The sequence below is a fragment of the Oncorhynchus mykiss genome, chromosome 14 (assembly GCF_013265735.2).
Source record: "Oncorhynchus mykiss isolate Arlee chromosome 14, USDA_OmykA_1.1, whole genome shotgun sequence".
Classification (NCBI taxonomy): domain Eukaryota; kingdom Metazoa; phylum Chordata; class Actinopteri; order Salmoniformes; family Salmonidae; genus Oncorhynchus; species Oncorhynchus mykiss.
In genome coordinates, this window is record NC_048578.1 from 17,309,686 (window position 1) to 17,337,394 (window position 27,709).

Below are 27,709 nucleotides of genomic sequence, written 5' to 3' on the forward strand. Positions count from 1 at the left end.
GAGTGCATGAATACTATGGGGTAGCGCTGCAATCACCCACACACAGCTCTCTATCCCTAGTGAAGCCTTCCAGGCAGTGGCAGGTGGGGTTGCCTCCATCCAGCAGACATTAGTCATCCTGGTCTGTAAATGCAAGGATGTTGCCAACACTTTTTCAAAAGACCAGTTTCACTGGGACTTTAATATGTACAGTGGAAAGCCATTTTGTGCCAGTATGTAATCTCCGGTATTGTTGTTATAGAGGTGTGGTTTTTATCTGACACCATCTTTTCAGTGAAGAGAGTGGGCTCACTCTCTTTGACCATGTTGTCCTCTGCCTCCTCCCCATCAGAGGAGAGAACAGGCATGAAGAGCAGCATGCTCTCATCATTCAATGTTTGGTTTTTCAGAGAGAACTGGTCTGCAGAATCACCATCTCCAGAATCTGTAGGAAAAATCATGCGTGTGTGTGTGTGTGTGTATATCTGTGTACTGTATGTGTGCATATTTGTGTGTGTGTGTGTTCCACAGAAGCCTCATCTACATTGTTCTCTGTCAGGACTCCTCGGTTGGAGCCATACAGGGATGCCATCTCCATTACACCACTCTTGCTATCACACCAGTGCAGCCTGTCTTCAGTGAAGTCTACGGTCAGACCACTAGGGGACAACAAGTCAGCACCAGCGATGACCGAATGGTCACTTCCTTCCAAAGACGCACTGCACCACAGGCCTGGTACAGAACAACTTCCTAAAAAAACAAACAGAAATGATAACTCAGCCATCCACAATTAACAGGCAGAGGACTACGTGTAGCAAAAATACTGATAAAGAAACATATTGAAAATATTGTACTTGGCTAAAGGATGAACGGCAATTCCCCTTGGTTTCTGTATCCCATTGCTAATAACGTTCTCTCTGTTGATACCATCGAAAGTGCTGCGATCTAAAGTTGAGAGGCTGAAAGACAGAATACAAAAGCAATGTCCTAGGCCTAGGCTAAAAACAATATTAACAAAACAGTAGATATGGAGTAGAATGAATGGAATAAAAGAAACCACACATAATATAATTAATAGTTTAAACTTCAAATAGTTCAGTGTGAATGTCAATGTCAAGGTAATTGTGTGTTTTAAATTCTGATAATAGCATTGGCTCCAGTACTAAACCCTGGGATACACCACCCACCCTCGGTCAGTCCAGTAGAGCTTGCAGTTGACACAGTCCACAGCCAGGCCCTTTGGTGAGTCCAACCCCTCAGTGAGCAGAACTTCCCAGGACTAACAGTCCAAATCAGCCCGGTCAATCTGCTTCAGTACCGTACTGGCAAAGTACACCTAGGAAAAAACACGCTTTTTTTTTTTTATAAAAAAAAAAATCATAATGCCTCGTAAGCATCATTGCCTGACATGGACCAAACCGTTTCCCTTCCCCATCATCAACAGTCCTACAGTAACCAGTTATGACATATAGGTGGCAGCAGATCTGAATATAGCTGACCCAAAGTGATCTATAGTCAATAAAGAGCAGTCAAGTGATTTTGCATTGCAGTTTTGAAGTTGTAGTCTAGTTCTACCATTTCCTTACTTGTTTTGTACAGGATCGTAGTCCAGAGTTAGCACTATTGCCCTTGGCTCCTCCACAAGGCTGTCGTTACCAGTCCCATCCAGATGACCACATCTACTGTCTACCATTTTGGCAGCAGATAAGGCGGAGATGCTGGAACATGTTGATAAGTGATGACAAATAAAAACAAGAAGGCAAACATAAATATTTTCCCATGTGTGTGTAGGCCTGCATGTGTTTGTGTGTTTGTGTGTGTGCTTGCACGTGTGTAATGTGTGACTGCCTGTGTGTGTTGATATATTTATTGTGTGTGTACATGTATGTTTATCCGTGGCAGCATATGTGGTGTGTGTGAGTGTGTAGGAGTGGGGACTTACCAGTGGCTGTGCAGCGTTTGCCGTCTTGGTGGAGCTGGCACACAGGCAGAGTGTCACACTTCCAACTACCAGGGTGGGAGTGTGACGACAGCCCCCTCGGTCTGAAGAAGAGCAGCCTGGGAGATCCATACACACACAGGGAGAGATTTAATGGCACAGCCTCCAATCAGGAACAGAAATAAACCCTCCACCAAGTAACAACAATAAAACCTCCACCAAGTAACAGCAATAAACTCTCCACTCAGTAACAGCAATAAACCCTCCAATCAGTAACAATGACTAACCCTTCACTCATTAACAATGATTAACACACCACTCAGTAACAATGATTAACCCTCCAATCAGTAACAATGACTAACCCTTCACTCAGTAACAATGATTAACACACCACTCAGTAACAATGATTAACCCTTCACTCAGTAACAATGATTAACCCTCCACTAAGTATCAGCAATACACCCTTCAATCAGTAACAGCAATAAACCCTTCACTCAGTAACAGCAATAAACCCTCCAATCAGTAACAATGACTAATCCTTCACTCAGTAACAGCAAGAAACCCTCCTATCAGTAACGTTTTCCCCATTAGGCCCTGGGTATTTATTCTGGGGTTCCCTGTTTGTCTGTTGAACCATCTGCCTCTCGTGTCTGCATCTGGGTCTCGCCCTGTGCCCTTATAGTACGAGCTGGCCATGACAGACCCAGCAGACTTGGACCAGCTCTGCCACGCTGTCTCCCTGCAGGGATCCACCATTGGGAGGTTCCCTGACGGAACGCCACGACCAAGGGTTCAAGGCTATTATGGAGCAAATCAGAACGTTAGCTCATAGGCAGCTCACCACCTCTGTAGACTTTCGCACGTTGGCCGCTGAGAGTGCCTGGAATCCGGAGCCCCTATTCGATATTTTCCGTCACAGATTATCTGAGGTGGTAAAAGATGAGCTAGCTGCCCAGGAGTTACTGGTGGACCTCGATTCCCTCACCGCCCTAACCATTAGGATTGAGTGGACGTCTACGGGAACACAGAACTGAGAGGAGGTCTGGCCTAGGTCACACTCGTCCATCCACTCACTCAACTCCGAAAGAATTCGGAAGTCCCCAACAGCTGTTTTTCAGAGAGGATCCGAGGCCACCCGAGCTCCCTTGAGAATCATCGACGACGGGTGAGTCGGAAACACTGGAACCTATGCAACTGGGAAGGGCTAGATTATCATCTAGGGAATGTTCACACAGGCTAAGCTCCAGTAGTTGTCTGTATTGTGGTTCTGTAGGGCATTACATAGCCATCGGCCCAGTGAAGAGACCTGAATCCTTAGTAGGTACAAGTACATAGGTGAGCCTGACTGGGAACCCTCTAATTCCCATTAACTCCTTTTTATGTGATCTTGCTGTGGGGAGACCAGTCTAAGTCTCTCCATGTGCTCATTGACTCTGGGAGAGATGAGAGTTTTATGGATGCTACCCTGGTATCGGAAATAAGAATCCCTACACAACTCCTCTCCGTTTCCATGGATGCCAGGGCACTGGACGGCTGTTCCATTGAAAGTCACGCATAGCACAGTTCCCATTAATATGCGGGTATCTGGAAACCACAGTGAGTCAATACAGCTTCTCCTCATTGAGTCTCCCACATCCCTATTGTTTTAGGATTCTCTTGACTCTAGAAGCACAACCCCGATATTGACTGGACCACGCGTTCAATCCGGGGATGGAGCCCGTTCTGCCATTTACATTGCCTGAAGGCGGCGCAGCCTTCCCCGGGAACGTCTGCCTCCAGGGTTGAGTACGGCCTCGGATCTCTCTGTGGTCCCACAGAGTACCATGACCTCCTGGAGGTTTTCAGCAAGGCTCGTGCTACCTCCCTTCCTCCACATAGTCCTTACGATTGTGCTATTGACCTCCTCCTGGGCACCACACTTTGTAAAACCTGAGAAGTGCGAGTTCCATCACTCCACTATCGCCTTTCTGGGATACATCATCTTTGAAGGGAATGTTCAGATGGATCCGGAAAAGGTGAGAGCGGTGGTGGATTGGCCCCCTCCCACGTCCAGGGTGCAGCTACAACGGTGTCTGGGGTTTGCTAATTTAAACCGTCGTTTCATTCTGGGCTACAGCAACCTGGCGGCCCCCCTCTCTGCACTCACCTCTCCCAAGTTACCATTCACATAGTCTCCAGCAGTGGACAAGGATATTGAGGATCTAAAGCAGTGATTTACTACTGCCCACATCCTCATCCATCCAGACTCCTCAGTATGTGGTTGAGGTTGACGCTTTCAACGTGGGAGTAGGGACCGTCCTTTCCCAGCGATCCATCCAGGACCAAAACTTCATCCCTGTGCTTTCATCCCTGTGCCTTCATGCCAATCATTTCAACCCAAGCTCGTTGGGCCCTGTTAATTACCAGGTTCATTTTCACCATCTCCTACCGCCCTGGGTCCAAAAATATAAAGCCGGACGCTCTCTCCCGTCTGTACAGTTCCACTGCCACTCCCCCTGAATCTGAGACCATCCTCCCTGCCGGCTTCGGTTGTTTGGGGTATTATTACGGCTCTGGTCCGCAAGGCACAACGTTCCCAGCGGGGAACGCTGGGGGGGGCCCAGCTAAATGGATGTTCGTTCCTCATTCGGCCCAGCCTTAGGTCCTGGAATTGGCTCAATCCTTCAGGCTTACCTGTCAGGGTTTGACCACGGGGCAGGGGTTTCCAGTACCTGGTTTACTGGGAGGGTCATGGCCAGAGGAGAGGTGCTGGGTTCCCGTTAAAGACATCCTGGACCCAGCCCTCATCACTGACTTTCACCGCCGGCACCCTGGTCAGCCAGGTATGAGCCCAGGTAGAACACCAGGTGGCGCCCCTAAAGGGGGGTGGGGAGTACTGTCACGCCCTGATCTGTTTTCACCTGTCTTTGTGATTGTCTCCACCCACCTCCAGGTGTCACCCGTTTTCCGCATTAGTCCCTGGGTATTTATTTCCGGTGCTTGTCTGTTGCCAGTTCATCTTGTCAAATCACAGCATGTTTTTTCATGCGCCTGCTTTTTCTTATCTCTCTTTTGATAGTCCTCCCGGTTTTGACCCTTGCCTGGTTTGACTCTGAACCCGCCTGCCTGTTATGACCTTGAGCCTGCCTGCCACTCTGTACCTCCTGGACTCTGACCTTGTTTATGATCTTTTGCCTGTCCACCACCACTTTCTTGCCTGCTCCTGGGATTATAATAAATATCAGACTCGAACCATCTGCCTCCTGTGTCTGCATCTGGGTCTCGCCCTGTGCACTTATTGTAACAGCAATAAACCCTCCACTCAGTAACAGCGTTAAACCCTCCACTTAGTAACAGCAGTAAATCCTGCACTCAATAATACTGATAAACCCTCCACTCAATGACAGCAATAAACCCTCCACTCAGTAACAGTTGGGGAGGACTGCCCAGAACAGTGGAGTGAGTTGGAGAGGACTGCTCAGGACAGTGGAGTGAGTTGGAAAAGACTGCTCAGGACAGTGGAGTGGATCTGTCAATGGCCTATGTTCCCTGAGTAGCTATGGGCCTAAGTAAGTCATGTGTGGATGACAACAACTTTTGGCAACAACTGTGTCTTCTCTGGACAAAGCCAGATGGTTAGTGGACAAAAATGCTCATAACCCCTACCCACCTCAAATCCCTTTTTGAAGTCAGCTGTAATCCCATCCAAAAGGGTGAAAGGGTAATTAGAATGCTTTCAAAACCAAGGCCCATCACCACCAATAGTCCAGGGGTCAGTAGTCCAGGTGGCCATTTTATTAATTGTTCAGCAGTCTTATGGCTTGGGGGTAGAAGTTGTTAAGGAGCCTTTTGGTCCCAGACTTGGCACAATGGCACAGCTTTCCGTGCGGTAGCAGAGAGGACAGTCTATGACTTGGGTGACTGAAGTCTGACAATTTTTTGGTCCTTCCTCTGACACCGCCTAGTACATAGGTCCTGGATGGCAGGAAGCTTGGCCCTGTTCAGCTCTACTTTTTCTGTAGTCTATGATCAGCCCCTTTGTCTTGCTCACATTGAGAGAGAGGTTGTTCTCCTTACACCACACTGCCAGGTCTCTGACCTCCTCCCTATAGGCTGTATCATCGTTGTCGGTGATCAGGACTACCACTGTTAGGTCGTCAGCAAACTTAATGATGGTGTTGGAATCGTGCTTGGCCGCACAGTTGTGGGTGAACAGTGAGTAAAGAAGGGGACTATGCATGCACTCCTGAGGGGCTCCAGTGTTGAGGATCAGCGTGGCAGATGTGTTGTTACCTACCCTTACCACATGGGGATGGCCTGTCAGGAAGTCCAGGATCCAGTTGCAGAGGGAGGTGTTTAGTCCCAGTGTCCTTAGCTTAGTGATGAGATTTGTCGGCATTATGGTGTTTTGGACACTACGCTGAGCTGTAGTCAATGAACAGCATTCTCATGTAGGTTTTCCTTTTGTCCAGGTGGTTAATTAAGGGCCGTGTGGAGTGCGATTGAGATTACGTCATCTGTGGATCTTTTGGGGCGGTATGCGAAATGGAGTGGATCTAGGGTTTCCTGGGATGATGGTGTTGATGTGAGCACTTCATGACTACCGACGTGAGTGCTACAGGGCGGTAATCATTTAGGCAGGTTATCTTCGCTTTCTTGGGCACAGGGACAATGGTGGTCTGCTTGAAACATGTAGGTGTTACAGACTCTGTCAGGGAGAGGTTGAAAATGTCAATGAAGACATTTGCAAGTTGGTCTGCGCATGCTTTGAGTACACGTCCTGGTAATCCGCCTGGAATGGATAGTTCACCCAAATGACAAATTACAAATTGGTTTCTTTACCCTGTAAGCAGTCGATGGACAAGGAATGACAGCAATCCATGATTTTTGTTCTATCTCCTTAAAACTTCTTAGGGCTGAGATTCCGTTAACGGGATCGATATGACAACAGCCAGTGAAAGTGCAGGGCACTAAATTCAAAACAACGGAAATCCCATAATTAAAATTCCTCAAACATAGAAGTATGTCACACCATTTTAAAGATACACTTCTTGTTAATCCCACCACAGTGTCCAATTTCAAATAGGCTTTACGGCGAAAGCACCACAAACGATTATGTTAGGTCAGAGCCAAGTCACAGAAAAACACAGCCATTTTTCCAGCCAAAATCAGAAATGGAGATAGAATTAATCACTAACTTTTGATGATCTTCATCAGATGACACTCGTACGACTTCATGTTACACAATACATGTATGTTTTGTTCGATACAGTTCATATTTATATAAAAAAAATCTCAGTATACATTGACGCGTTATGTTCAGTAGTTCCAAAAACGTCTGGTGATTTTGCAGAGAGCCACATCAATTAACAGAAATTCTCATAATAAATGTTGATGAAAATGCAAGTGTTATGCATGGAACTTTAGATACACTTCTCCTTAACGCAACCGCTGTGTCAGATTTCAAAAAAGCTTTAAAAAAAAGCAAACCATGCAATAATCTGAGTACGGCACTCAGAGACCAAACAAGCCAAAACGATATCCGCCATATTGTGTAGTCAACAGAAGTCAGAAATAACATTATAAATATTCACTTAATTTTGATGATCTTCATCAGAATGCACTCCCAGGAATCCCAGTTCCACAATAAATGTTTGTTTTGTTCGATAATGTCCATCATTTATATCCAAATAGCTACTTTTGTTAGCGTGTTTTGTAAACAAATCCAACCTCACGAAGCGCGTTCACTAGGAGCAGACAAAATGTCCAAAAGTTCCAGAGAAACATGTCAAACGGTGTATAGAATCAATCTTTTGGATGTTTTTAACATAAATCTTCAATAATGTACCAACCATTGGTAAACAGTTTATAATGGCAATAAGGCACTGCTAATATGCTGCCAATATACCAATGCTGAGGGCTGTGTCCAGGCTGTAGCCATGGTATATTGGCCATATACCACACCCCCTTGGCCCTTATTGCTTAAATATAGCACTCTCTTGTGCCTTATTGCTTAATGGTTAGATTTTGCTATTGTTATTTATTCTAATGAGACCATGTTGAAACTTGTTACAGTCCCATTTCTCATTTTATTATCCCAGTCTTAGATATGGACCTGGAATCGAAAAAACATATACAGTGCTGGCTAACCTGATGTGTAACTTGGATCTGTATTAGCTGGAGCAGGAGATTTCACCCCTTACGTAACACTGACTATAAGGATGAGTGTGTGTGTGTTCGGTCTGAGAGCTGCCTTCACAGTAAAGCAACTCAGTTCAGGGTGAATGGCCTTGTCCTTTGGCTTGCTTTAGTTGTTTGTAGGTTGCACAGTAGCAGTGGAATCAGTTGTGGCGTCAAGGCATACCCTTGAAGTACACCAAACTTTCGGTTCTGTAACAAAGTGCTACATAAGGCCAAGATATAAATAGGCCCTGGATATAACAGATTAGACAGTCCGGTAAGAACCACCCTGATGCCCGATGTCCACCAGATGCATATGCGTTTTGTTTTGCTGGATGTCTATCCCGCATTTTCCGTGTTTGATGCACACGTGCTTCTCTTTTCAACTCGCTAAAAGCTAGATACAGTGCCTTGCGAAAGTATTCGGCCCCCTTGAACTTTGCGACCTTTTGCCACATTTCAGGCTTCAAACATATAGATAAAAAACTGTATTTTTTTGTGAAGAATCAACAACAAGTGGGACACAATCATGAAGTGGAACGACATTTATTGGATATCTCAAACTTTTTTAACAAATCAAAAACTGAAAAATTGGGCATGCAAAATTATTCAGCCCCCTTAAGTTAATACTTTGTAGCGCCACCTTTTGCTGCGATTACAGCTGTAAGTCGCTTGGGGTATGTCTCTATCAGTTTTGCACATCGAGAGACTGACATTTTTTCCCATTCCTCCTTGCAAAACAGCTCGAGCTCAGTGAGGTTGGATGGAGAGCATTTGTGAACAGCAGTTTTCAGTTCTTTCCACAGATTCTCGATTGGATTCAGGTCTGGACTTTGACTTGGCCATTCTAACACCTGGATATGTTTATTTTTGAACCATTCCATTGTAGATTTTGCTTTATGTTTTGGATCATTGTCTTGTTGGAAGACAAATCTCCGTCCCAGTCTCAGGTCTTTTGCAGACTCCATCAGGTTTTCTTCCAAAATGGTCCTGTATTTGGCTCCATCCATCTTCCCATCAATTTTAACCATCTTCCCTGTCCCTGCTGAAGAAAAGCAGGCCCAAACCATGATGCTGCCACCACCATGTTTGACAGTGGGGATGGTGTGTTCAGCTGTGTTGCTTTTACGCCAAACATAACGTTTTGCATTGTTGCCAAAAAGTTCAATTTTGGTTTCATCTGACCAGAGCACCTTCTTCCACATGTTTGGTGTGTCTCCCAGGTGGCTTGTGGCAAACTTTAAACGACACTTTTTATGGATATCTTTAAGAAATGGCTTTCTTCTTGCCACTCTTCCATAAAGGCCAGATTTGTGCAATATACGACTGATTGTTGTCCTATGGACAGAGTCTCCCACCTCAGCTGTAGATCTCTGCAGTTCATCCAGAGTGATCATGGGCCTCTTGGCTGCATCTCTGATCAGTCTTCTCCTTGTATGAGCTGAACGTTTAGAGGGACGGCCAGGTCTTGGTAGATTTGCAGTTGTCTGATTCTCCTTCCATTTCAATATTATCGCTTGCACAGTGCTCCTTGGGATGTTTAAAGCTTGGGAAATCTTTTTGTATCCAAATCCGGCTTTAAACTTCTTCACGACAGTATCTCGGACCTGCCTGGTGTGTTCCTTGTTCTTCATGATGCTCTCTGCGCTTTTGACGGACCTCTGAGACTATCACAGTGCAGGTGCATTTATACGGAGACTTGATTACACACAGGTGGATTTTATTCATCATCATTAGTCATTTAGGTCAACATTGGATCATTCAGAGATCCTCACTGAACTTCTGGAGAGAGTTTGCTGCACTGAAAGTAAAGGGGCTGAATAATTTTGCACGCCCAATTTTTCAGTTTTTGATTTGTTAAAAAAGTTTGAAATATCCAATAAATGTCGTTCCACTTCATGATTGTGTCCCACTTGTTGTTGATTCTTCACAAAAAAATACAGTTTTATATCTTTATGTTTGAAGCCTGAAATGTGGCAAAAGGTCGCAAAGTTCAAGGGGGCCGAATACTTTCGCAAGGCACTGTAAATGTTATTTTAAGACCCTTAAACGATGTAATTACAATGTAATTACACAAAGAGTGAAACACTGTAACTACTATGCAGGTTGACACAGTTACCAGGTACTTAACTGCTTTGCAGCTGACTGCAAACAAACTCTCACTGCAGTGCTTATACAGTAACCTATACAGTACCCTTCTTGTGTCGTCATAATTCTAGGATGTAGGTTAAACCAATTAACTTGGGTTTGATTGTAATCTAGTAATGCAATTTTCTCATGAGTAATTGAATGCATCGCTGAAGGTTTGAGCGTTGCAAAGCCATTGACACAGAGTGCCTACATTCACTAGCATTTAAAAGCTATTAAGCTACCATATACCCTACATGTAAATACATATCTACCACACAATAAGAATTCAATTTCTGCGTAGGAATCAGTCATCTTCGAGATGATTAAGACCACTTTGGCTCAAGGTCTTCTTGAAAACAGCATATTCTGCATCAGCTTAAAAACATGGTACAGCCTACATTCAACATTTTGTACCTTGACCTTTCTTCCTCTCTTTTCTCTGTCTACCTTACACCTTACTCTCCAGTGGCCCCCAATACTCTTATATACAGCCAGTCACAAGACTTAGTCTCCTCCACTTCTGTGATTTTACCTATATAACCTGAGTGAGAGTTGGCACCTAGCCTCTGTCTGTCTTTTCTCTTTTATTAGGCCTCAGGGGTCAAGGTAAGGTCTAGGGGCCCCAACCAAGGCTTTAACACCTGTCACAAAGGGGACCCAAACAGGACTTTGATACCTGTCACAAAGGGGCACCAAACAGGGCTTTGATACCTGTCACAAAGGGGACCCAAACAGGACTTTGATACCTGTCACAAAGGGGCACCAAACAGGGCTTTGATACCTGTCACAAAGGGGACCCAAACAGGGCTTTGATTCATATTACAAAGGGGAAGCAAACAGGGTTCTCATACCTGTCACACAGGGGCCCCAAATACCACAAAAGGCTGTGTAAGAATTAATGTGTACAAATACCACACCATATGATGTGGGAACTACTGATGTTGGTTGGAACTAGTGATGAGTACTTCTATGTGAAAACAAACTCCCTTTGCACACAATCTCAAAGTCTAAAAACACAACATGTACAACAAAGTGTTTGTTGCTTACGTGAATGAGTTTAAATAACCACACTTTCCAAATCAACAAGACAATACCACTTTTGGTCAAGGAGCAGCATAGGATAATCAGTAGTTCAGCAGCACTGTCTTACCTTGGCAGGTCTTCCTATCAAACAGCAGAACATAACCCTTGGGACATGTGCAAAAGTAGGAGCCTGGAATGTAAGAGTCGTTGACATCTAGGATGTGATTATTGTGGGTCATTCACTTTAGGTTGACGTTCTCTGCCTCACCCCCTGAGTACTAATTGACTTGCCGTATGGTCCAGGATTTCACATCAGTGTAGTAGACTTGATCCAGGGACACAAACATCCCAAAAGATTGACACCTGATGGGAAGAATACTGAGAAGTTAGCAATGATATACACCAATCTACAAGTGATATCTAATTATGAACTACTCTAGTGCCAAACACAGATAGCTGCCCTAATGCAACATGATCTCAATAGAATATGTCAACACAGTACACCATTGTGTTGATACCTTTGTTGAATCAATGTTGCTGGCTAAAAGCTTCTTCATATGGCCCTAATGGGGTGGAGTTCAAGGCAGCTCTGGCTTTCCCAATTAAACAGTCATCTCTTAGCAACATGTGCGTTCACACTCTCCTTTCACATGGTGAACATCCTCATATGTCAGTGAAGACAGTCTTGGACAGTCTGGCTTGTACGATATCTTATGTGTGAGATCGTTTGTATCTTTCAAGCAGAGTAATATTGATTGAAATAGTAGAACATTACATTTTTTTCTTTGGCATGTAATGTTATATCACACTAAAATATCAATATGTCATGTTGTTTGGAAGAGAAACTGTTAACTGGGTGATTCCAATATATTATTTTTAAGTGGCAAAAGAATAGCTGAGACAACCGTTGTCTTGCCACCCGGTGAAACGGTCCAAAACATGAACGCTAGTTGTGTTGTATTGTGGTGTGTTGTGTTATCCACTTCCCTCCATATCCTCCACCAGAGACAGTCATGTAACCTGTTGTCCAGATAGTGTGTGTGTTCAGATTAGAATGTGTACCCGGTATGTGTGTCTCTCTATCCTGTATAAGCATCTTCCTCTCCCTGAGTGAATCAGGCTGGATGAGTAAGCGGGGGAACTCGGAAAAGTGGGGAAGACATGTTTTCTGCTTACTCAGGAGAGCCATCATCAGACTCCACCATCCAAACCACTATTCATACCCAGGATGACTAGCATATTGTTAGCAGCAGTGTCACAAGTGGCTTTGTAAGTAGCTGTAGGAGGGCTAACAAGGCTGGGAAGGGCTCAGTGTCTCCAGCTGTAGTTGAGTTGAGTTAGAAATGTGCCTGCTCAATGGCTTTTGCCCCGTGATTTCACCCCTGTTGATAGCATTTGAAAGACATATATCACTCCAGGTCACTCTAGGTCAGTCTAGGTCAGTCTAGGTCAGTCTAGGTCAAATACTGCACATATTGAACTCTCGTTGTCATCGGAACACTATGATGTATTGGGAAATGTCATGGAGTGCACCTTGGAATACTGTGTCACTGTTCACTGTTTTGTTGGTATGCCCAATCTGATGCTAAACAATGTTGACATGTAGACCAAATTAATCATACATTAATCATCTACCTATGATTTTAAGTATGTATGTGGGACATGGTAACAAACGAACTAGGGTCCTTATTACTGTGTTACTATAACTAGTGTTTACCTATAAATATTATATGTTACACGGATCCTTCACGAATGCAGAAGTAATAACACGGTAAAGTGTTCAAGGGGGGGGGCTCAAGACTAGCAGGTCCCACTAACTCAACCCATCTGTTAGTCAAACAACTTGGGTGTTGTCATGTTAATGGAATAGCTGGTATGGCGGTTAGTGCCCAGACACGTGCAGAGGGTGGCATAGGCCAGGGTATCCATGGGAATGGCTTTCTAGCTCCACACATGTGATCAGGATTTATGGCAACGCCTTTTCAGGCACACAGTAGGACTTGACCCATTGATTACGGTCCCGCTCTCTCACTGTGCAGCCAGCCAGTGGGGCTAAAGGATAGGAGAGGAACACCCATGGGTCATAAGCGGATACATTCTAATATTTACATGCTCAAATACACAGCCACATGCATGTTGGTGGACACACAGACATCCACATAATCACTAAGTAACAACTGTGAGACAGTGGAAGTGGAGATCAGGGTGGGATCGACAGAAAAGACAGAGGAAGGGTTGTAATGTTGAGAAATACACTACCGTTCAAAAGTTTGGGGTCACTTAGAAATGTCCTTGATTCTTAAAGAAGAGCTATTTTTTGTCCATTTAAATAACATCAAATTGATCACAAATACAGTGTAGACATTGATAATGTTGTCAATGACTATTGTAGCTGGAAACAGCTGATTTTTATTGGAATATCTACATAGGTGTACAGGGACCAATTTCAGCACAGCTGAAAACTGTTGTCCTGATTAAATAAGCAATAAAACTGGCCTTCTTTAGACTAGTTGAGTATCTGGAGCATCAGCATTTGTGGGTTCGATTACAGGCTCAAAATGGCCAGAAACAAAGAACTTTCTTCTGAAACTCATCAGTCTATTCTTGTTCTGAGAAATTAAGGCTATTCCATGCAAGAAATTGCCAAGAAACTGAAGATCTCATACAACGCTCTCCACTACTCTCTTCACAGAACAGAGTAAACTAGCTCTAACCAGAATAGAAAGAGGAGTGGGAGGCTCTGGTGCACAACTGAGCAAGAGGACAAGTATATTAGAGTGTCTAGTTTGAGAAACAGACGCCTCACAAGTCCTCAACTGGCAGCTTCATTAAATAGTATCTGCAAAACACCAGTCTCAACATCAACAGTGAAGAGGTGACTCTGGGATGCTGGCCTTCTAGGCAGACTTCCAAAGAAAAAGCCATATCTCAGACTGGCCAATAAAAATAAAAGATTAAAATGGGCAAAAGGACGCAGACACTGGACAGAGGAAGATTGGAAAAAAATGCTATGGACAGAAGAATCTAAGTTTGAGGTGTTCGGATCAGAAAGAAGAACATTCCGTGAGACGCAGAACATTTTTTAAAGATGCTGGAGGAGTGCTTGACGCCATCTGTCAAGCATGGTAGAGGCAATGTGATGGTCTGGGGGTGCTTTGGTGGTGGTAAAGTGGGAGATTTGTACAGGGTAAAAGGGATCTTGAAGGAGGAAGGCTATCACTCCATTTTGCAATGCCATGTCATACCCTGTGGACGGTGTTTAATTGAAGGCAATTTCCTCCTACAACAGGACAATGATCCAAAACACAGCTCCAAACTATGCAAGAACTATTTAGAGAAGAAGCAGTCAGCTGGTATTCTGTCTATAATGGAGTGGCCAGCACAGTCACCGGATCTCAACCCTATTGAGCTGTTGTGGGAGCAGCTTGCCCGTATGGTACGTAAGAAGTGCCCATCAAGCCAATTCAACTTGTGGGAGGTGCTTCAGGAAGCGAAGGTGAAATCTCTTCAGATTACCTCAACAAGTTGACAACTAGAATGCCAAAGGTCTGCGAGGCTGTAATTACTGCAAATGGAGGATTCTTTGACGAAATAACATTTTGAAGGACACAATTGTTATTTTAATTAGAAATCATTATTTATAACCTTGTCAACGTATTGACTATATTTGCTATTCATTTTGCAACTCTTTTCATGTATGTTTTCATGGAAAGCAAGGACATTTCTAAGTGACCCCAAACGTTTGAACGCTATCTATACCACTGACACACCTGTTGCTCAAGTGAGGAAAAAGCACAGAATCCTATTCCTCATGGCTAAAGACCAGAGATGATCACATTGGGAAATATCACACCTCATAGACAATAGTGGAGTTGTTGTACAGAGAGCCGATGACAGCACTGTAAGGGGTATTTCACATTGACCAACACTGCCATATATACCAAATGCTTATATGAAATATGAGGACATGAAATACACAAAGATTTGTTTTATTAAAAAGAAGAATACAATACCATTGTATGTACAAGTAAAAACAATACGTTACACAGAAACTGTTGCGTTGTATGTCGGGCAAGACAAATATTCTAATATACTAGGGTTCGAGAAAGCTTTTTAGTAAAGTAAGGCAACAATTAGCTTGAAGGTTTGACTTTTGAGTGAACCATTGCTAGCAGTTTAAATCAACGTGTTGTTGGATAGTCGGCATGTCTATTTATACCATATTGAGATCAATGAATGTCTAGTCTGTTTAAACCTGGTGTGGTGTATAGTGACAAAGAAGCAAGACATAGTGAACACTGTGGCAGATGATTTCATTATGGTATTATGGAAAATTGCATTAAACTGAGAATAAATGTGATAATAAATGTGAATAAGTGCTGAGCTGCAAAGACAGCAATCTTAAAATTGAGTTGTCATGATGCTGTCTGTTTCCAGTATTAGGGCTGTTTTCCTAAAGCATTTAGAACATGTTTTTTTTTCTTACCACGATACTTCTGAATGTTGCGATACTGGTATTGTGACAAACCAAATCTCAAAGTGTGGTTAAAAAAATAAGACATGAAGGCTTCAGCAATCAGTGATGCCATGTAGTCTTCATCTAGTGCTAGCACAGAAATTCTGACCTGGAACTGTCACTCCTGTATGTCATTTGTGAGTCAATGCTGGACCTGGAGAAGAGGAGCATCCTCTCTTGGGATTCCTCGGTCTGCCTGTGGGTCCACAATTCACTGGGATTAGCGTTCAAGGTCCTCTGCTTCATCGACAGCGTCTCAAACTTCAAATACGTGTCTTTAGACAGCTCGTCGTCCAAACCTGGCACACTGCCCTGGCAGTAGAGTGAGAGGATCTTGTAGACCAGCAGACCGATGACAGGTAAAGCCACGGCGCAGGCAATGCCGCTGATGAGCATCAGCAGCTGGTTCTCGGCATCGTCCTCAACAATGTCCAGGGTGAAGAAGTTGATGCAGGGGTCTATCCCCGCCGCACTTCCCTTGGCAACCAGACAAACCTGGTACCTCATTCCAGAAGTTAAGCCTTCGAGAAGGACCTTGCCACTCCCGGCATCAGTATCCATTGTCCTTTTGGAGTCGTCCTCATCGTCGTAAGTAGAGTACACAACGGTGAGAGGGGCATCGCTCGGCAAACCGTCTGCCGTCCAGAGTAGAACTGCGCTGTCCGCCGTTTCCTCCACGATCTCGAGATCTTGGACAGACTTAGAAGCGTCCTTCTTTTTGCTCTGATCCGCCGCCAGCATCCTGTCGCTGCCTTGCTGGATCTTGGATGGTTTGGGTGGGGCTTTCTGCTGCACATTGCTGGGCATGAGTTTCTTCTTGGTGGGAACGGGTGGCAGTGTGGTCGTGGCTGGGGTGGTGGTGGTAATCAGAGTGCTAGGGGAGTTGGAGAAGTCAGTTGACGGAGCAGAGGATGTTGTGGATGGGCTATTCCCTCCAGCCTCTCCATTGGACCTCTGTGGGGGCATGGTTGTAGCGACATAACCTGCCACAGACAGGCTGATGGCAGCCTCTGCATTACCGGCGAAGTTCTTAGCCTTGCAGCTGTACTCCCCGTCGTCTTTGTACGAGATCCCATTTAGGCTGATGATTGACCATCGGACACCTTCTCCCGGAGACTCCTGGACAACTGTAGGTAGATCATGAAAATGCCAAGACTTAGTAATCGCCAAGATATAGACATTCTTTAAATGAAACACAAAGATCAACTGTAGAGTAAAAGCAAATCCTATCAAATCAATTTCGAAATAATCTAAAACTATTTTTAATAACCATGTTGAATAAGACACTATATTCCTTTTCTTAAAATAAAAAGGTCTCACTGTTGATACCTGTGTTGTTGACAGGTGAGCCATCTGAAGTGGTCCAGATTAGGGTAGGTGTGGGGTAACCCGTGGCATCACAGCGCAGAAGCACATTGCTGCCCAACGAGGCTGTAATCTTGGTGGCTGACATCATGACAGACGGTTTGAGACATTGGTCCAGCTCTGCCCTTTGGAACATAACCCCTGCCAGGTTCTCAGGCCCACTGCAAGACAGGAACTGATCCATTAGTACCACTGATGTGTCAGACATTTTGGAGAGCTCGATCAGCTTGGAGATCCTGCAGTCGCAGATCCACGGGTTGTCCTGAATACCTGGAGGGGACAAGAGAGGAAATGTTTGTGATAGTTATGCTAAATAAAATGTACATTAATATTTGTAAAAAGGTTAGGAACATGCAGTGCTTCAGAGATGAGGAACATGCTAACAATTATCAATGCTAATAGTAATTTGGCTGCGAATGTAAACAAACTCAAAGAGTGGATCCCAGTCTCTCCTAGCTGATACACAAATTATACAAATGGTAGCACTTTACTACAACTCCATGTAACAAATAATTTATAATTGATTGGTAAAAAGTTTATTCATAATTTACTAATCATTACTCCATTCATAAGATGTTTAATATTGTCCCATATAAACAATCATTAGTTAAGGCTTTTCGCATGGCAAATAAAAAGGGTGTCTGCTTTGCCCTATAGTTGCACACGCATCGGTTTTGTTGCTAAACAACCAATGGCATGTCTGTCTTTTTGTGAGAAATTCCACTGGTCACTCAAAAAATGTATAAAGTATTTATAAAGTATAAATAGAACACACATTAGGCCACGCAAAAGACTGCTAAATGGTTAATACATGGTTTATAAGGACCTATATTTAACATGTCATAAATTATCTTATGAATCATTATTAAACACTTTGATAGTTGTTTGTAAATGTGTGAATAACTGGGTTACTGACGTTGACAAATGTGGGAGTAAAGATGAATAAACAGTGGTGTAAAGTACTTCAATAAAAATACTTTAAAGTACTACTTAAGTAGTATTAGGGTATCTGTACTTGACTTTACTATTCATATTTTTGACAACTTTTACTTTTACTCCACTACATTCCTAAAGACGTAATGTACTTATTACTCCCATACATTTTCTCTGACACCCAAAAGTACTCGCTACATTTCAAATTCTCAGGCAAACAGAAAAATGGTCCAATTCATGCACCAATATAATGCGTTGTCATCCCTACTGCCTCTGATCTGGCAGACTCACTAAATGCAAATACTGCATTTGTAAATGATATCTGAGTGTTGGAGTGTGCCCCTGGCTGTCCGTAAATAAAATACAAAAAAATAAAATATCCTGCTATCTGGTTTGCTTAATGTAAGAAATTTGATGTATAGCATTTACTTGAGTACATTTAAAACCAGATTCTATTTGATATTTACTCAAGTATTATTTTACCTTGTGACTTTCACTTTTACTTGAGTCATTTTCTAATAAGGTATCTTTACTTTTATGCTATGAATTCCATGTTCATCTATTTTCCCACCAAAATTAAAGAAAAAAAACTATACACTGTTAATTTTCTGTACAGCTAGCATGTGTAACTTAGTGTTTTCATTCAGTTGTGAGTGGCGCAGCGGTCTAAGCCACTGCATCCCAGTGCTAGAGGTGTCAGTACAGACACCCTGGTTTGAATCCAGGCTGTATCACAACCGGCCGTGATTGGGAGTCCCAGCATCGTCCGGGTTTGGCCGGTGTAGGCCATCATTGCAAATAAGAATTTGTTCTTAACTGACTTGCCTATTTAAAAAATATATATAGGTATGAATACAGTCGTTACAACTGAGCCATCCTTCTATTACCCTAATAATGGGATTTCCCAGACCGAGGGTCAGACGTGTCAAATTTGGAGTCATATCATCTCTTACAAATGACATTAAGTTACTAGCATGTTACATGTGTGTGAAAGGAGGGTAGAGACACTTTCCCAGAACACACACACAGACACACAAGCTAACGGAAGCACAGCTACTGTACAAACACACACTCAAACACATATACAATCGCTCTCTCGCTCTCTCTCTCTCTCTCTCTCTCTCTCTCTCTCTCTCTCACTCACTCACTCACTCACTCACTCACTCACTCACTCACTCACTCACTCACTCACTCACTCACTCACTCACTCACTCACTCACTCACTCACTCATTCACTCATTCACTCACATGCACGCTCACACACATACACACACACACACACACACGCATGTGGAAGTGCATGTGTATTGTGGAAACCCCTTATCCTTAACCAGATTAGTTGTACTTAACTGGGGACAACCCAAACACAAACTCTAAACCTGGTGTTGACTTTCTTCCCAGAATACCAAAGTGTTGTATCCTGTTCTTTTAAAGGAGCAATTTGTAGTTGTTATATTTTTGCACTTCTGAATGAATGATGTACAGTCTACCATTGATTCTTGAAGAATTTTACTTATAAATACTCCATGAGCTTAGTTCAATTGTCTTACCCCATAAAACCCCTAAATATAAGCTGTTTTTGCTCAATTGTTTGTAAACACTTTAATTTTAGACAAACACTGTATTGCCTCAACATGGTTAAAATTATATTGTGTCCATGTGGGCTCTGCTATGTCCATGTGGGCTCTGCTATGTCCACGTGGGCTCTGCTATGTCCATGTGGGCTGTGCTATGTCCATGTGGGCTCTGCTATGTCCACGTGGGCTCTGCTATGTCCATGTGGGCTCTGCTATGTCCATGTGGGCTCTGCTATGTCCATGTGGGCTCTGCTATGTCCACGTGGGCTCTGCTATGTCCACGTGGGCTCTGCTATGTCCATGTGGGCTCTGCTATGTCCATGTGGGCTCTTCTATGTCCATGTGGGCTCTGCTATGTCTATGTGGGCTGTGCTTTGTCCACGTGGGCTCTGCTATGTCCATGTGGGCTCTGCTATGTCGGTAAAACCTCTCGTTCTCTCAAACAGAGAATTAGTGAACAGAAAAGTTCAATCAGGAGAAACAACAGGGATTATCCAGTCACAGTACATTTCAATGACCTGAAGCATGACATTTCTACCTTTAGATTTTGTGGCATAGAGAAAGTTAAGATATCAGACAAGGGAGGTGATATTCATAATACTCTGAGTAAAAGAAAAGGTTTTGGGATTTTCACCCTCCAGACATTATTTCCTAAAGGACTTAATGATGTCATGTTGTGAATTTGAACATGAATTATGTGCCTATTTAAGATTACTCTGTTGTTCGTACGATGTACCCAATGACTAATGAAAACTTGCTATGTCCTCATTGTGGTTTTACAGACGTGTTTCATATGTCTTATTTATACACTTTTGTAATATTTATGAAATGCATATTGCTATATTTGGTAGCACTTGTTTTTTTTCCCTTCGCCTCCAACCCCCTTCGATGTGTGGAACAGATGTGGGTGGGGCTAGGTCTACATAATGGTGCAAATTTTAAAAAATTCACAAAAGCTCTGACGAAGGCTGTGAGGCCGATACGTAAACTTATTAAAGATCAGTGATACTATCAAGAGCAGTATGCGGTTTCCTTTTTCCTTTTTCCTAAAACTATATTGTGACATCATGGATGGTCAGTCATTCCATCCATAGCTCTGTCTATGAATTTGAGAGTGTTGACATTTCTCCAGCCCCATTCCTCAGCTTTTACCAAAACCATGGTGGGGTGTACACTTTGTTATTGTTTGAACTGCAGATTGAATGCTGATTGGCTGACAGAACCTCCGGTTTATAATAGCAAAAAGGCACCTTGGGGGTTTGTGATGTATGGCCAATATACCACGGCTAAGGGCTGTATCCATAACAATACCCGATAGCCGTGGTATATTGGCCATATACCACACCCCTCATGCCTTTTAGTTTAATTCTATCATGTGATGGTACGGGAAGAGTCTATATTCTGTACATGGGATGTTATGTGTCTTCCTTAGGGATAGGCTGATCTTGTTTCTCCTTCCAGTACGCCAGTGAATAGAACAAGCTTTTTCAGCATGGATAAGCTAGCTGGTCCTTAACATCCCATGAACATTATTTCACTCCTCAAGCTAGTTCTCAGACAGAGTGAAAGAGAGAGTATTTTCTTAAAGATGGACAATCGTCACTTATAATCAATTCTATACTTCATTCATAAAGAACACTGTACATGTGATTTGTTTTAGGAATGCCCTTTAACAAGTCCCGGTTTATTTATTGATGTACATATTTGTTTGTCTTGTATCCGAATGCTCTCTACAATGTACTGTATATGTCGGTTTGTACATCAGCGTTCTACTCAGCATCTGGCATGCAAATGAAAACCTGGGTACATCTGAGGGCCTGCTTACACCTTCCCACATTCTGTGAGATTCAGTGTGAAGCCCAAAATACATGGCATGCTTGTACAAATCAAAGCATGGAAAGATAACTAATTAGATTTGTCAAAGCCAAAGTTTAGAAAGGGACTATCATTGCATGATAACTTTAACTCCCTGCTGCTTATGAGGTGGATCTAAAATAGGTTGCCCTGCTAACCTGCAGCTACAGCACATAGAAGTCCAAGCGTTGTGGACGTGTAGGTGATAGTCTATTGATAGTTTGCTGAGCATCTATAGATAGATTTTCCAAATAAAGAGCAGCCCAAATATGTTTTGGAACCTCAATGTGAAGGTGGAAATATGCCTTTGGGTTAAATGTAACCGTCACTAAGTAAACACATTGCGTTACAGTCCAGGTGCCAGACAAAAAGTGACATCACGTTGAGGTGTTGTCATAACAATTGCCATGGATTTCATGTATGTACAACTTCCTAATGTTCGTCAGCAAACGCCCTTTACGGCTACGTAACAACCCAAAACTCCTACGCAGACCAGTGCCATGTTCTGTTATCACCAAACACTGCTTTAGTGCAGGGGTGGCCAACCCACCTCCTGGAGAGCCACTGTGAGTTCAGGGTTTTGCTCCAGACCTGCTCTAACATGTGGGTCAGCTAATCTCAGGTGTGTCCTCCTGAAGAGTAGCTGATCAGTAGAAGCACGTGTTGTAGTCAGGGCAAAAGCCGGCAAAACCAGTACAGATGTAGGATCTTAATTTGCTACAGCAGGAAAATAATTATGCAGCAACAGGAAATGTAATGTGAATTATTATTAATTGACATTTTGTAGGGGTAAATCATTTTTTTGTAAAGGAAAATCAAGTCATAGATTTCTAATGGAAAATTACAAACTTCAGAACTCTTTTTAAAACTCAAATACACTACAAGTTTGGATCTACGTGGATCTTATTTTGATCACCCCGATGCTTATTTGATCACCCTGCATTGCAGCGTTCCTGCAATGCAGGGTGATCAAATAAGCATCGGGGTGATCAAAATAAGATCCTACATCTGTAGCTCTTGAGGGTGAAAGGTTGTGCACCCCTGCCCAAAGTCCTAACCTTAAACCCTCAGCCCCACATAACCCACTCACACTTCATTATCAGTTCTCTTACCGAGCACCACTTTCTGGGACAGGCTGGAGGAGACGGGCATTCCATTGAACGGCGGCCAGATATCCACGAGGTCCGAAGACAGAGTGGTCAACTTGTTGCTGGAGATATCCAGGTAGGTGATGTTGACCAGGTACGGGATAGCCTCCATGGCCACGCTGGTCAAGCGGTTGTTGTGAAGATCCAGCGTCCTCAGACTAGGCATCTCCTTTAGGGACTCCCAGGGGAAGGTGGAGATCAGGTTCCCGTCCAGCCGCAGTTCGTGGAGGACCTTGAGGTTGTAGAAGGCGGCGGCGTCCACAGAGGAGATAGAGTTGTAGGTGATCCACAGGTAGCGCAGGTCGTTCAGGTAGTAGAAGGCCTCGGTGGGGATGCGCCTCACGCCTGTCTTCTCTACCCGCAGTTTGACCGTATCCACAGGGACATTTACGGGGATGTCGGACATGTCTGGGTCATCACACAGCACAGATCTGAGAGGAACAAAATACTTTGGCTCAGTTTAAATATATAAAAAAATGTACTTCCCCCTTTCATGGAGTTATCACTCTTCTGGACAGGTCAAAGCTAGAGTTCCATTACATAGCGTTCACCTATCCAGTCCAGTCAGATCACTGATTACCATTCAGAAGGGGTTGGAAGGTTATTCAGTTCTTGTTCTTGAGAACCACATGGTGTTGTTCCGGCCCAGTAGCCTTCTAAACCACCTGATTCATCTGATCATCTAGCCCTTAATAGCTTGAGTCATGTGCGTTAATGCTGGGCTGGGACAAAAGCCTAGAAAACGGACCATGATTGAAGAGCTCTGCACTTTGTGTTTCCATTTCCACAATTCATGTCTTACATACTTATTACATACATACTTATGGGACTTTAGAAAAGTTGTTCTATGATTATTTTTCACAACTCCATACTCTGTTCCCAACTCTTGAGATGCAGTCATCCTAAACATGGGATAGGTATTGAGAAAAAGTGCTCCTCTACTGAACTCATAATTCAAAGTCTAAGAGGTCTGACACAAGGTTCTAATACTAAGAGGGACAGGGGGTTCTAATACTAAGAGGGACAGGGGGTTCTAATACTAAGAAGGACAGGGGGTTATAATACTAAGAGGGACAGGGGGTTATAATACTAAGAAGGACAGGGGGTTATAATACTAAGAAGGACAGGGGGTTATAATATTAAGAAGGACAGGGGGTTATAATACTAAGACGGACAGGGGGTTATAATACTAAGAGGGACAGGGGGTTATAATACTAAGAGGGACAGGGGGTTATAATACTAAGAGGGACAGGGGGTTATAATACTAAGAAGGACAGGGGGTTATAATACTAAGAGGGACAGGGGGTTATAATACTAAGAGGGACAGGGGGTTATAATACTAAGAAGGACAGGGGGTTATAATATTAAGAAGCACAGGGGGTTCTAATACTAAGAAGGACAGGGGGTTATAATACTAAGAGGGACAGGGGGTTATAATACTAATACAAAATACATGGATCATTTAAAAAAGATAGTGATACTGTATATCTGTGGAAAATGGTCCAGATTCAACTATAAGAAAATATGTAAAGACAACCTCCTATAAGAAACATGGTAAATACCTGGTCCCCGTTCCATCACTCCGTCCATGGTAAACACAGGTACACTGGGAAGGACAGAAGGAATGGGCCACACTGAAGCAGCACAGGAAGACATGGGCGTAGAGAAGAAGATGCATGGTTCACCAAATCAACCAAACACGATCACACCACAAGGTCAAGAGAAAGAGGAGAGGAAAAGACATCTGAATTCAGGTAGAAAGGTTGAACAAAAATAATTCTCGTCTTTTGTAGAGAGGAAAAAATATGAATAGTCCCAAAGTCCCGCATGCATAAGAAGTGCTTACAGGTGACCCATCGTTAGGATGGGAGAAGGGGGAGGGGAGGACAGTAAGGCCAGATTAGTGGAGGATTTCACAGGGCTGACTAGGTCACGCAAGCCAGGACAGGGAGGATAGAAATCAGCCTTGGGGACACAAACACTAATCGTCTAGCACACTTGGCGGGGAGGTTTCCCCTTACCCGATCCCCTGGATACCCCCACACACCCACAGCTTTCATCGCCCCAGACTACCAATACCTAACCCCCCTTCATCACCCCAGTCCACCCAGCCCTAACCCCCCTTAACACACACCCACAGCCTTCATCAACCCAGTCCACCCAGCCCTAACCCCCCTTCATCACCCCAGTCCACCCAGCCCTAACCCCCCTTCACACAACCACAGCCTTCATCAACCCAGTCCACCTAGCCCAGACCTCCCTCCCTCCCACACACACACTCCCACCACTGTTTTCTCCTCCCTTAACGCTCTTCTAACCTTTACTGGTATGGCACTAGCCCTACCCTTGCTGACACTGGGCTGGGCCTTTTCCTAAGAGTTGCGTGAGGGATCTCCGAGTGACCCAAGGCTGCAAGCTGTAGTCTGGGGCGTGATTTATCTCCTCATGGAGGGGACCGGAGTGGAGGGGTTGGGGGTGACCGGGGTGGCGTGGGAAGAATGGCATTGTATGCTGTAGCGTTAAGATTTCCCTTCACTGGAACGCAGAGGCCTAGCCTGAACCATAAATAGCAGCCCCACATCATTATTCCTCCTCCACTAAACTTTACAGTTGGCACTATGCATTGGCACAGGTAGCGTTCTCCTGGCATCCACCGTAACCCAAATTCGTCAGTCAGACTACCAGATGGTGAAGCGTGATTCATCACTCCAGAGAACACGTTTCCACTGCTGCGGAGTCAAATGGCGGCGAGCTTTACACCACTCCACCCGACGCTTGGCATTGCGCCTGGTGATATTAGGCTTGGGTGCGGTTGCTCGGCCATGGAAACCCATTTCATGAAATTCCCGACGAACAGTGCTGACATTGCCTCTAGAAGCAGTTTGGAACTCGGTAGTGTTGCAACTGAGGACAGGCGATTTTTACGTGCTATGCGCTTCAGCAATCTGCGGTCCCATTCTGTGAGCTTGTGTGGCCTACCACTTCGCGGCTCAGCCGTTGCTGCTCCTAGACGTTTCCATTTCATAATAACAGCACTTACAGTTGACCTGGGCATCTCTAGCAGGCCCGAAAATTGATGAACTGACTTGTTGGAAAGGTGTCATCCTACTGAAAGCCACGTTGAAAGTTACTGAGATCTTTAGTACGGGCCATTCTCCTGCCAATATTTGTCTTTGGAGATTGCATGGCTGTGTGCTAGCATGTTATACACCTGTCAGCAACGGGTGTGGCTGAAATAGCCGAATCCACTCATTTGAATGGGTCTCCACATTCGTTTGTATTTATAGTATATCAAGCATATTATGCACTACAATATGGTATTTTACAGTAAGAATTTCTTCTGTGACGTACCAGATGAATATATAGATATATATATATATATATATATTTATTTATTTAATATAAGATAATTTGCCTTGAATGAGCTCCACCTGTAATCTAAAAGGTGTGGAAATGGTTACTTCACACATATTTATTGTATGGAGAACACCAGAATACACATCTTTCTAGGAATGATGGATTAATTACCCATTATACTCATAAAAAATGGGAGTTATGAATTTCATTATTATTGATTTTTGTATATTTACCCTTGAGTGGGTCAGTAACAGACTGCTGCTGGTCTTAGCTTGGCCCTGACTGAGTGAAAGAGGGACATCTGGTGTTAGAATGGCAGTTGGTTGAGTTGAGATAAAGTGGAGTACTTTTGCCTGTGTGGGCAATACATACATACATACATACATACATACATACGTACGCACGTACATACTCTCTCTCTCTCTCTCTCTCTCTCTCTCTCTCTCTCTCTCTCTCTCTCTCTCTATATATATATATATATATATATATATATATATATATATATATATATATATATATATATATATATATATATATATATATATATACAGGTATATAAATATATATATATATATATATATACAGGTATATAAATATATACAGGTAAATGCCAAAATAAAGGAAACCCCAACATAAAGTGCCTTATTTAGGTCATTGGACCACCAGATTGTACATGTATCTAGAAGTCTATTGGAGGGATGCGACACCGTTCGTCCATGTGAAATTCCATCATGTGGTGTTTTGTCTCAGGCGTTGCTCCAGAATCTCCCATAAGCGTTCATTTGGGTTGAGATCTGGTAACTGACACACACACACACACACACACACACACACACACACACACACACTTTAAACCCCCTCATTCTTCTTTGAGACCCCTCTTTCAAAGTCACTGAGATCTCTTCTTCTAGCCATGGTAGCAAGAATAATGGGCAACTGGACATTTTATACATGACACTAAGCCTGATGGGATATAAATTGTTTAATTAACTCAGGAACCACACAAGTTGGAAGCCATGCTTTCAATAAACGTTGTATCCTGTCACGCCCTGATCTATTTTACTTGTCTTTGTGCTTGTCTCCACAGCCCTCCAGGTGTCACCCATCTTCCCCATTATACCCTGTGTACTTATACCTGTGTTTTCTGTTTGTCTGTTGCCAGTTTGTCTTGTTTATCAAGCTTACCAGCGTTTGTCCTGTCAGCTCCTGTCTTTTCCCCAGCCTCTCTTTTTCTCGTCCTCCTGGTTTTTGACCCCTGCCTGTCTTGACCCTGTACCCACCTGCCTGACCACTGCCTGTCTCTGACCCTGCCTGCCATCCTGTACCTTTGCTCCATCTCTGGATTACCGACCTCTGCCTGACCTGACCCTGAGCCTTCCTGCCATCCTGTACCTTGGCCTCTGCTCTGATTATCGATCCCTGCCTGCCTTGACCTGTCGTTTGCCCCCACCTGTGGTTACAATAAACATTGTTACTTCACACAGTCTGCACTTGGGTCTTACCTTGTTTCCTGATAGTATCCGTCATTTACTCAAGTGTTTCTTTTATTTTGGCAGTTACCTGTACACACTATTTTCTGTTTGTAATTAATTACTCAATGTTACACTGTACTTACTGCAGTAACCCTGACTCTTACCCCAACCCAATTGGTCATTGGAAATGAAAATACTTGCTAAACTGTACTTAAAGGAACAGTTATTGTAATAAGAACACTGTGGATGTGACATTA

At 43.6% G+C, this 27,709-nt stretch overlaps 1 protein-coding gene across 1 annotated transcript; it reads right to left on the bottom strand.

Moving 5' to 3' along the window:
- Nucleotides 1-15,256: 15,256 nt before the first annotated feature.
- Nucleotides 15,257-24,488, bottom strand: lrit3a (info leucine-rich repeat, immunoglobulin-like and transmembrane domains 3a). Its single transcript, XM_036943048.1, has 4 exons — nt 24,186-24,488; nt 22,588-23,054; nt 17,076-17,381; nt 15,257-16,873 (listed from the first exon to the last, which is right to left on the bottom strand). Exons 1-4 carry the CDS (start codon nt 24,299-24,301, stop codon nt 15,837-15,839), a joined length of 1,926 nt encoding a protein of 641 aa, XP_036798943.1. The 5' UTR covers nt 24,302-24,488; the 3' UTR covers nt 15,257-15,836.
- Nucleotides 24,489-27,709: the final 3,221 nt, after the last annotated feature.